The sequence below is a fragment of the Leucoraja erinacea genome, chromosome 8, assembly GCF_028641065.1.
Source record: "Leucoraja erinacea ecotype New England chromosome 8, Leri_hhj_1, whole genome shotgun sequence".
NCBI classification, from domain to species: Eukaryota; Metazoa; Chordata; class Chondrichthyes; order Rajiformes; family Rajidae; genus Leucoraja; species Leucoraja erinaceus.
The window spans coordinates 68,057,565-68,069,565 of record NC_073384.1 but is presented as its reverse complement, the minus strand read 5'-3'; the positions used below and the strand labels follow the sequence as shown (position 1 = coordinate 68,069,565).

The window sequence follows — 12,001 nt, the reverse complement described above, 5'->3', positions numbered from 1 at the left end:
GTAAACTAATTTAACCCTAGGTTTAATGAACGCTGACCTGCATTTTGTGTGTTTTAGATCTCTATGATTCAATATTTTTTCATCTTTGCAGACAGTTTCCTCGTCAGCTTGTAGCACCCAAAGGGTCCTGTACGGTTCAGGAAATTCACTGCGCCCACAACTCAGTCTATGTGGCAGGTAGGAGATTGCCGCAGTTATCTCGTGAATTTCCTCCTTGATCTCTTGATGTACGTCATGCGTAAATCAGTAGCTTTCAGTTGTACATATACAGCATGGAAATAGTTTTTAGTTTTAGAGATGCAGTGAGGAAACATGCCCTTTCACCCACACAGTCCACAGGGGCCATCGAACACCCGTTCACACTAGTTCTATGTTATCCCACTTTCCCATGCACCGCCCACGCACCAGGGGCAGTCTACGGGGGGGCCAATTCACCTACAAACCTGCACGTCTTTGGAATGTGGGAGGAAACCGGAGCACCCAGAGGAAAACCACGCGGTCAGGGGAAGAACATGCAAGCTCCACACAGACAGCAACCGAGGTCGGGATCAAACCCAGGTCTCAGGCTCTGCACCACCATCTGCACCACTGTGCCACCTTGAGTTTTTAAACGCTGAGGACATTGAAGCTCTGCTCATCATTACTAATTTAAAGCATTTTCATCCTCCTCATCTATAAATCTTTGTAATTCAGGCAGAAATTAGATTTTCCATTGGTTCTATTGATAGAAAGATAATAATATAATGATTATACATGCCACACTATTCAAAACACTTTTATTATTGGAAAGCTCTTGCACTCAACTGTAACCAAACTGAAGTCCATGTAAAATTAGTCCCAGGTAGTTCAGGGCCAACTTGCTCAATATTGTACCAGAGGTGCCCAGTGTCCAACTTCTTTGTTGCTCCAAAACATGGAATCATGTTCTACCTGTAGCAGCGGTAAACAAGTTAAAACTTTGTCTTCTCAGTTTTGTATTTCGTTAACCCAAGTACCATCGTTAGAATTTGTCACCCTGAGCTTCGGATCTGGAATGTGCCAAATAAATCAATTAATTGATAATCAATTTATTGATAATCCGCAATAACCAACCTGACCTCCCGGTAGCTCAGCACTTCAACTCCCCCTTCCTTTCCCCATCCAACCTCTCTGTCCTGGGTCCCCTCCATGGCCAGAGCGAGCAACACCGGAAATTGGAGGAACAGCGCCTCATATTTCGCTTGGGGAGACTGCATCCTGGGGGCATGAACATTGAATCTCCCAATTTTGTTTGCCCTTGCTGTCTCCTCCCCTTCCTCAGCCCTCGGGCTGTCTCCTCCCATCCCTCAGCCCTCGGGCTCCTCCTCCTCCCTTTTCCTTTCTTCTCCCCGCCACCCCCCATCAGTCTGAAGAAGGGTTTCGGCCCGAAACGTTGCCTATTTCCTTCGCTCCATAGATGCTGCTGCACCCGCTGAGTTTCTCCAGCATTTTTGTGTACCTTCAATTTTCCAGCATCTGCAGTTCCTTCTTAAATAAATCAATTCTTCTATTTCCCATGAGAATTATTTCTGGAGATTAGTGAGCGTATTTCCATGGGTTTTTTTTTTTTCTCTCCCCAGGCAGATATAACAAGTACTCCCGAACTCTGCCACAGACTCCTTGGGTAATTGATGGGGAGAGAAAAATGGAATCCTCAGTCGAAGAACTTATCGGAGAGCCACTGAAGAAGCTGTTTGAAGTGGACAGTAAGCGGCCTACCTCAGTGAAATGCTTAAACGACACATGTTTTCTCGTTCAACCTTTAAAAGTACAAGATGCTGGAGTAACTCAGCAGGACAGGGTGCATTTCTAGATGGAAGGAATGGGTGAAATTTTGGGTCGAGACCCTTCTTCAGACGATAAGGGGTGAGGGTGACTCTGTCTGAAGCAGGGTCTCGACCCAAAACGTCACCAATTCCTTCTCTCCAGAGATGCTGCCTGTCCCGCTGAGTTACTCCAGCATTTTGTGTCTATCTTCAATGTAAATCAGCATCCGCTGTTCCTTCCTATGCTTCTAAAGTACAAACCTCTCACAAGCATAGAGGTGCTGGCCCATACTGACGATGCATATGTGCCACATACCACAAAGACGCATGATTTTTATCTTTATTCCAAGTTTTTGATAATTGTGAGATTTTTTTTCCCCACCTTTTTACAGTAAATTGTTCTCATGGTCACACACGGTCAATCTGGAAAAGACACAAAGTGCTGGGGTAACTCAGCGGGTCAGGCATCATCTCTGGAGGACATGGATAGGTGGTGTTTGTGCTCGGGACCTTTCGTCAGACTGATTGTAGGAGGAAAGAGGAAAGAAAGAGGGAAGAGAGGAGGGGCAGGACAAAGCCTGGCAGGTAATGGGTGGATACAGGTGAGAGGACAGGGGGGGGGGTCCATAGTTGGGCAAACGCAAGAGATGACAAGACGGACGGTGCGAAACGAGAGGATTGAAGAGTTGTAAATTGAGACGCTAGAGGAAGGAATGTAGGTGGGCGAAGGAGGAAAAGGGTATGAGTCCATGTGGGACGCAGGGGAGAGAAGGGGTGGGCGAGAAAAATGTGGGGTCGGGGAAGAAGGGGAGCGGGGGCTTGAAATTACTTAAAATTTGGAGAATTCAATGTTCAGGAATTCATGGAATGGAGGAGGCTCGGGACAGTACGGTCCGTACGGGAATGGGAATGGGAGTTATTACAGTGAGCAACAGGGAGATCCAGTAGACTTTGCCAGGTGAGCTCAAGTTTTTGGCAAAATGTGTTGCCAACCCTATGCTTGGTCTCGCTGATGTGCTGGGGGGGGGGCATATCAGGAACACAGTAAATTAAGTTAGAGGAGGTGCATGTCTCGCATGGAAGAATTGTTGGTTCCCTGGATGAAGTATCGGGACGGGTGTTACATCTGGAGTTGCAGGGGAAAGTACCTGGGGAGGGGGGAAGGGAAGGGAGGGAAGGGACGAGTGAGCCAAGGGGTTGGGGAGGGAGTGATTTCTGTGAAGACGGGAAGGGGTGGGGATGGGAAGATGTGACTGGTGGTGGAAACATGTTAAAGGTATTGGAAATGTCAGAAAATTACGTGTTTGATGCAGAGGCTGGTGGGGTGACCAGGGGGACTATCCTTGTTCTGTCAGCGGGGGGGGGGGGGGGGGGGGGGGGGGGAGAGAAGGGGGTGAGCAGAATTCTGGGACACAGAGGAGACTCTGGTAAAGCATCCACCTTGAGGCAGGCAGCAACCTCATCTAAACCACATCCTCTACTGCATCTGGTAGTCCCGCCCGATGTGGCCTCCTGTACACCGGTGAAACCTGGCAGAGACTTGGCGACCATTTTTCTGAGCACTTGCGCTCAGTACACCAAGGCCTGCTCGATCTCCTGGTTGCTAATGTTTTAACTCCTTTTACCATAATGACCTTCCTGTCCCGGGCCCCCTCCATTGCCAGGGTGAGACCACACGCAAACTAGAGGAACAGCGCCTCGTATTCCCCTTGGATAGCCCTACAACCTGAAGAAGGGTCTCGACCTGAAACGTCACCCATTCCTTCTCTCCAGCGATGCTGTCTGTCCCGCTGAGTTACTCCAGCATTAGTCTATCTTCAGTGTAAACATGGAATTGTCCAGTTTATAGGTAAACCTAACAAACCTACAAACTCCCCTCCTTCACTCTTCTCTTCCCCCCCCCCCAACCGCATCCCACCTCTCCACTGTACCCAACCTGAACTTGCACCTATTTCTCCCCTTCCCTTCCACCGACATTCCTTCCTCTAGCTTCACAATTTGCAACTTCAATTCTTTTGTCTTTGTGTCTTTTCGTCTCTGGTTTTCGTCCAACCAACTCCTACCAAACAACCCCTAAACTCTATCCACCTTTAAACCCGCCAGGCTTTGTGTTACCCCTCCTCTCTTCCTGCTTTCCTCCCCTTCCAAATAGTTCCCCCGCACAAGTCATCTGAAGAATGGTTCCGAGCTGAAACGTCACCTCTCCAAGTTCTCCAGAGCTGCTGACTGTTGATCTGCTGAGTTACTCCAGCACTTTCTTTTTTTGTAAAATACCATCTGCAGTTCCTTGTTTCCACCATCAATCCGGAAGGTTGAAATCAAATCCTGAATAATTGAATACAAACTAAAACTTACTATAGAGTTGAGGTTCTGCAACAAAAGGACAAGTTGTCCTGCTCAAGTGTTAGGCTGGAAGATGGTAAAATAAATCTTAATTCATTTGCTTTAGATTCTTTTTGATTATATATTGATGAATGTTTTCATCTTTTGTTTGCTTTTTTTTTAATATCTACTCCATTTATGTTTTGGATGAATAATTATATTATTGATATCCTATTTAAAAAAAAATTGAGATGTTGTAAAACTTTTGCCCCTGCAGATTTAAATTTTTCTTCTTCAGGGAGGGAAGATGTCGATGTCAGAGCCTTGGGAAATGGTAAATATATTTTGGCTTCATATCATCTTACTTTCCATTAACTGCAGTGTGTGCAGGTTTTGGATTAGACAGCAATCCAAAAAATATTCATTAAGACTAATTAAAAAATATATATATGTTGGTGCTTTTGACAGGAAAAAATTGAAATAAAGTGATTTAATGTTCACAGATCGTACAAAATGTAATTAAAGGTATTAAATGGAATAAGAACCTTACTACCAGGAGGGTGACATTACAATGTGGATGAAGTGCTGCTTCAGTTTTGAAATTGGGCTTTTAGTTTTGGGCACCTCTGTGGTGGCAATTGGAAAGGTACGAGGAATTTAAGGACAGGTTGTGACCACTCTTATAACTCAAAGGTTATAAGGTCATGGGGTCATACGTGATAGGAGCAGATTTAGGCCATTCGGTCCATCAAGACTACTCCGCCATTCGAAGATGGCTGATCTATCTCTCCCTCCTAACCCCATTCCCCTGCCTTCTCCCCATAACCCCTGACACCTGTACTAATCAATAATCTATCTATCTCTGCCTTGAAAATATCCATTGACTTGGCCTCCACAGCCTTCAGTGGCAAAGAATTCCACCGTTTCACCACCCTCTGACGAAAGAAATTCCTCCACATCCTAAAGAAATGTCCTTTAATTCTGAGGCTATGACCTCTATTCGTGGACTCTCTCAGTAGTGGAAACATCCTCTCCACATCCACTCGATCCAAGCCTTTCACCTTTCGTTGATCTAATCTAGCTATTTGAAATGGTAAATTGATTTGATAGGCAAAATGTACAGAAAATATTTCTCACTGGTTTAGACTCGAGAGTTGGAAAAAAGAATCGTAACATTTTAGGATTGGAATTTGGGAAAATCCCACAGGCCAGTGGAAATTTGGAATTCCTTTCCTCAAAAGACTTTAATTGAAACTTTCAACATTGAAACAGATTTTGGTTTGGTATATGTCTCTGAGGTCTGAAACAGAGACAGGTAAACACAAGATGGACACAAAATGCTGGAGGAACTCAGCGGGACAGGCAGCATCTCTGGAGAGAAGGAATGAGTGACGTTTCGGGTTGAGACCCTTTTTCAGACTGGAGGGGGGGGGGAGGGTAGAGGGAGACTCGGCGGCGGCAGTGGGTGCATCGGCGGCAACCGTGAGGGACGGTGGGCGAACAAAGGGGGACCCGGTGTGGGGGGGGGACACTCTAGTTTAGAATCCTCTGTCCAGGAGGGAAGTCTGTGCTTGTTTGTTTGTTCATTTGTTCCGGTGAAGGTTCTGTGCCCATGGCAGCCAGATAACTGTTGCTTTTCTTTTGTTTTCACTTTTAATTTCAAGTTTTATTTTGTGTTGTGACTGTCGGCAGATTAATTTCCCTCTGTGGATGAATAAAGTTTTATCGTTTCGTATCGTAGGCACACATTAGATACAATCTAGTTTTCCGTCTGTGTCCGAGCAAGTTAGAGGAAAGAATTCACGGGTTTCGCTGAAGGTGGTGCTTGACAATTTGCTAGTGTGATATTTTTATTCTGCACATGCATGTTAATATTTTGTACTGTTTTATCAAGCAGGATGGCATAGTTAGCATTAACCACAGAGCTGTATTTGCAACCAGGCATGTGGTCTATTGTTAAAAATGAAGACATGCTTCTCTCAATTAGAATGTAGATGAGATAGAAAGTGCAACTCAGTTTTTAGCTAATCGTGTGGACTTTTGTGCTTTTGGGGCAGTGGCTTGCTCCTATTCCTAAAATGAAGTGTAATAATGTAAAATGAAAACTGGAAGATGCTTGTGGCTATGCTTTAAAAAATATTTTCAAGAGCTGCTAGTATATATATTATTATTAGAAAAGGTGCAGGAGTAGGCCTTTCGGCCCTTCCAGCATGGAGGAGAGTTCCAGTGACCTCATAGGAACTAAAGGACCTGTCCCACTGCGGCGACCTAATCTGCGAGTTTAGAAGAGTTTGCCCTCGACTCAAACTCGCAGCATGGTCGACACGTGGTCCTGGGAGGTCCTATGAGGTCACTGGAACTCTCCTTCATGCTCGAGGGAAGTTCCCGAATACAGGTGCACAACCTTTCATCCGAAAGCCTTGGGACCAGACACTTTTCGTAATTCGGAATTTGGCGGCCTTCGGAATGGAAGATTTTTAGCGTAGATTTTAATGGCTGGCTCAGTGGTAGAGTGCCCGGCTCATATCCGCAAGGTCGCGAGTTTGCGCCTCGATCCCGGCAGTTCCTCGGTCGCGAGTTTGAGTCTTCAATGTAGTTTTTTCTTGCAGAATAAATGTCTGTATGAAATGCAGTGTGTTGAATGAATTCCTGAATTTGTAAATGTGACCACAGCATTGAATCACCTCTCACACTAATGTCACCCTAGCGGGGCTACATGCCCTTAGGCGACATTTTCACACTCTTATATCCGTGTGCAGCAGAGGCGACGTGCGTTTGGCGCCAAACGTGAGCTTTGGTGTGCAGGCGACATCCTGGAAAAAATGTCCGGTTTCTTCCAGGTAGGCGATATACCCTCCCGCGCAATATACCCTCCACTTCTCTTTTATGAAGGGGATTTAGTTCCCCTTTCTTCGAGGACCGACCGGAGGTTCCGCTGTCACCTCTGCGGACCGCCCTCGGTGAACGTCCTGTCTCCCTGTCCCTGGGATAGCAGGGGGTGATCAAACAGCACAATACCCCCCTCCCCCTCCAACTCCAGAGGAATCCGCTCCCCGATGGGCTGCTACTGCGACAAGTGGCAGTTCGCCCACAGCCCGAGCTGCGCCACCCCAAGAACAAGACGTACCTTGCACACCATCAGCTTCTGCCCATACCGGGAGCGTGTTCCTCTGGAGTTGGAGCGGGGCTGGGCTGTTGCTGATCTGGGATCTCCGTGCTTGCAGTGGGCCTGGGGGTCTGTGTCCCGATGATGGGGCGCAGCTCGGGTTGTGGGCAAACTGCCACTTGTCGCCGTAGCGGCCCATCGGGGAGCGGCTTCTGGTGGTCCTGATGTCTCCGGCCAGTTTGCAGTTTTCTTCTGGAGTTGGAACGGGGCTGGGCTGCTGCTGGCTGTGGGTATCTGGGATCTCCGTGCTTGCAGTGGGCCTGGGGGTCGGTGTCCCGTTGGTCCTGACATCTCCGGTGACTGGCATTGCCGACGTGAAGACAGTGCAAAGCCCCCACGCCGGTGCAATGGGTGGGGAGCTGGAGAGGGGAGGGAAGGGGTCACACACATGGCCGGGAAGCAGAGGGATGTAGGTGGGGTGAAACTGAAGGGAGCGACAATCTGCTGCTCCCTGCCCGCTGAGTTAAAAAGTTCCCACGCAAGACTCACGATACACTGTGTATCGTGAGTCTACCGTGGGATCTTTTTAACTCAGCGGGCGGGTAGCAGCATATTGACAATTATTAACCCTCCCGCACAATATACCCTCACCTTCTCTTTTATGAATGGGGATTTAGTTCCCCTTTCTTCGAGGACCGACCGGAGGTTCCGCTGTCACCTCTGCGGGCCGCCCTTGGTGAACGTTTTCAAGGACCTTTCTTCAAGGACCGAAAAAATGTCCGGTATTCGGAGGTTTTCGTTATTTGGACCTTCGGATAAAAGGTTGTGCACCTGTACTCGCGGCCTCAGTTTGGTCGAGGAAAAGTTTTCAGCATGTTGAAAATTTTTCCGCAAGTAAAAATTGGTTGGCATCGTTCTTTTGAACTCGTAGTGCAGTGGAGTGGGGTCACTATGTAGTTACAGGCAGTTGAGGGCAGCCGTAGGCAATCTCCTTCGCTGACCGGGCATTTTAATTGGCTCATTGGATATTTTCAGGACCAAGGAAAACCGACCGGTAATGTAAAACGCCTGCTAAACTTTATTAAAAGTTGCCTGGCTTCTTAAAAGTGTCTCCACTCCTTCTATCACCTCCTCTCTTCTCTCCCCTTCTCTCTCTCCCCACCCCCCTCCGCGCTCTCTAAAGGACTTACCGTACACTGTGCAGCCGTCTTTTCCTTCCTGTTCATCACGGGTGTGAATTTCAGACAGCGCCCCCCCACTTTCCCTGGCCCCCGCCTTTGTGATGTGTGTGTGTGTGTGTGTGTGTGCGGTCGGTCAATCCAGCTCGCGGTTTCATCGCTGACGGTCGAACCGGCTCTAGGTTTTTCAGGCGTGTGCCCTCGAGCTTGAAGGTCGAAGACAGTCGCTGAAATGTTGCGTCAGTGGGACAGGCCCTTCACTGCAGACGTTGAAGGAGCGGAGCATTCTCAATAAGTACAGCCGGCTCTGTCCCTTCTTGTACAGGACCTCGGCATTCTCGGACAGTCCAGTTTACTGTCCAAGTACACGCCAAGGTATTTGTACTCCCTGGTAGACTGCACATCCACACCCTTGATGGAGACAGGGGACGGGGGTGTTCCTCTCCTCCTAACGTCCACCATTAACTCCTTAGTCTTGAGGGTATTGAGCTGTAGGTGATTCAGCCCACACTCAACAAAGTCATTGACTACACCTCTGTATTCAGCTTCCCTCCTACACTGATGCAGCCCACAATTGCAGAGTCATCTGAAAACTTCTGCAGGTAGCAGGAGACGGAGTTATATCTGAAGTCCGAGGTGTAGATGGTGAACATGAAGAGAGAGAGGACCGTCCCCTGTGGGGCCCCTGTGTTGCTCGCCACCATGCCCGAGACACAGTTCTGTAGCCTGACATAATGTGGTCCTCCAGTCAAGGACAACAATGGAGCATCCACCTGCATCTTCGTCAGTTTGCTCCCTAGCAGTGCAGGCCGGATGTTGTTAAAAGCACTGGAGAAGTTAAAAAAAATGACTCATGGAGCTCATTTATTTATTTATATTTATACAAGCGTTATATACCACAGAGCTACTCTAAGAAGATTTCACAGTTTTGACGAAAATAATATGTTTGGCATTAATACACTAGTTATGATGACTGGAAGCCAGTGAACTACTGTGAGAGTATTGTTTGCTGGTGTTTTGTTGGCAGTTTAAGCAGCTGAGTTGGACAAGGGGAAAAGTCCACAAATTGTGAATGGCTATTTTAGTGATAGCTGTTAGCGAGAGCATAAGAACACTTTAAGGTTTTTAATGCAGTTTTAAAGTGAAGGGGAGAAGATTTAATGGGAATCTGAGGGGTAACTTTTTCACACAAAGGCCATCCGGACGCAAGCAACCCAGGCAGAATATGAGGTGCTGTTCCTCCAATTTCCGATGTTGCTCACTCTGGCAATGGAGGAGACCCAGGACAGAGAGGTCGGATTGGGAATGGGAGGGGGAGTTGAAGTGCTGAGCCACCGGGAGGTCAGGTCAGGTTGGTTATTGCGGAGTGAGCGGAGGTGTTCGGCGAAACGATCGCCCAACCTCCGCTTAGTCTCCCCGATGTAAATCAGCTGACATCTAGAGCAGCGGATGCAGTAGATGAGGTTGGAGGAGATGCAGGTGAACCTTTGTCGCACCTGGAACGACTGCTTGGGTCCTTGAATGGAGTCGAGGGGGGAGGTGAAGGGACAGGTGTTGCATTTCTTGCGGTTGCAATGGAAAATGCCTGGGGAGGGGGTGGTACGGGAGGGAAGGGAAGAATTGACAAGGGAGTTGCGGAGGGAGCGGTCTTTGCGGAAGGCAGACATGGGGGAGATGGGAAGATGTGGCGAGTGGTGGGGTCACGTTGGAGGTGGCGGAAATGGCGGAGGATTATGTGTTGTATTTGCCGGCTGGTGGGGTGAAAGGTGAGGACTAGGGGGACTCTGCCCTTGTTGCGAGTGCGGGGATGGGGAGAGAGAGCAGGGTATGCGGGGTATGGATGAGACCCTGGTGCGAGCCTCATCTATGGTGGCGGAGAAGAACGAGGACATTTCCGATGCCCTGGTATGGAAAGTCTCATCCTGGGAACAGATGCGGCGTAGGCGGAGGAATTGGGAGTAGGGGATGGAGTCTTTACAGGGGGCAGGGTGGGAAGACATGTAGTCCAGATAGCCATGTGAGTCAGTGGGTTTGTAATGTATGTCGGTCAGGAGTCTGTCCCCTGCGATGGAGATGGTGAGGTCAAGGAATGGTAGGGAAGTGTCGGAAATGGTCCAGGTGTATTGGAGTGCCGGGTGGAAGTTGGTGGTGAAGTGGATGAAGTCAGTCAGTTGTGTGTGGGTGCAGGAGGTGGCCCCAAAGCAGTCGTCAATGTAATGGAGATAGAGGTCGGGGATGGGGCCCTGGTACGTATTGAACAAGGATTGTTCAACGTACCCGACAAAGAGGCAGGCGTAGCTGGGGCCCATGCGTGTGCCCATAACTACGCCTTGTGTTTGGAGGAAATGGGAGGAGTCAACTGTAAAGTTGTTGAGGGTGAGGACCAACTCCGCTAGGGGGAGGAGAGTGTCAGTGGCTGGGTATAGGTTGCTCCTCTGGTCGAGGAAGAACCGGAGGGCTTTGAGGCCATCCTGGTGGGGGATGGAGGTGTAGAGTGACTGGACATCCATGGTGAAGATGAGGGGGTGAGGGCCTAGAGAGTGGAATGCGTGGAGGCGGCGGAGAGTGTCTGAGGTGTCTAGAACGTAGGTAGGAAGGGATTTGACCAAGGGGGATAGTATGGAGTCAAGGTATGTGGAGATGAGTTCGGTGGGGCACGAACAAGCAGAGACAATGGGTCTGCCGGGAGAGCCGGGTTTGTGGATTTTGGGGAGAAGGTAAAAACGGGCCGTGCGGGGCTGGGGAACGATGAGGTTGGAAGCTTGGTCGGGCAGGGCGGGGGAATTGATGAAGTCAGTGATGGTGCTAGATATGGTGGCCTGGTGCTCGTCAGTGGAGTCATGGTCCAAGGGTAAGTAGGAGGAGGTGTCCGAGAGTTAGCACGTGGCCTCAGCTTTGTAGAGATCGACGCACCGGACTACCACGGCACCTCCCTTGCCAGAGGAAGTAGTTGTGGCTCGGACTGCCAGAGGAGGTAGTTGTGGCTGGGACTATCCCAATGTTTAAGAAACAGTTAGACAGGTACATGGATAGGACAGGTTTGGAGGGATATGGACCAAACACGAGTAGGTGGAACTAGTGTAGCTGGGACATTTTGGCCGGAGTGGGCAAGTTGGGCCGAAGGGCCTGTTTCCACACTGTATTACTCGATGACTCAAAATAGACAATAGGTGCAGGAGTAGGCCATTCGGCCCTTCAAACCAGCACCACCATTCAATGTGATCATGGCTGATCATCCCCAATCAGCACCCCGCAGCTGCCTTCTCCCCATATCCCCTGACTCCACTATCTTTAAGAGCTCTATCTAGCACTCTCTTGAAAGTATCCAGAGAACCCGGCCTGCACCGCCCTCTGAGGCAGGGAATTCCACAGACTCCTGTTCAAGTAAGTGTCATTTGGTGTGTGGATGCACTAGCAACTTACTATCTCATCTGAAAGGAAACTACTCTAATCGGGCATTGCTGCCTTTGAGCTACGCAGGAAGGTTGGCCTAGATTACTTGCCCATCATAGGTGATGTGGGTGATACAAATGAACAAAGATGGATGTGAGTGATTCCTTGAGTTACTCACCAATTGGAGCTCCACAGGAGATCCTTCTTCCCTGTGGCTA

The 12,001-nt window shown here is 48.8% G+C and overlaps 1 protein-coding gene across 2 annotated transcripts in view; it reads left to right on the top strand.

The window, feature by feature from the left end:
* Positions 1-12,001, top strand: part of pus10 (pseudouridine synthase 10) — a 60,880-nt gene that overhangs the window by 33,910 nt on the left and 14,969 nt on the right. Inside the window, exons 10-12 of one of the 2 annotated variants that reach the window (XM_055639896.1) lie at positions 92-177; positions 1,599-1,724; positions 4,384-4,440. In XM_055639896.1, the coding sequence (XP_055495871.1) occupies positions 92-177; positions 1,599-1,724; positions 4,384-4,440 (269 nt within the window). The remainder of the gene's footprint in view (positions 1-91; positions 178-1,598; positions 1,725-4,383; positions 4,441-12,001) is intronic. The other variant, XM_055639897.1, reaches the window with a different exon arrangement.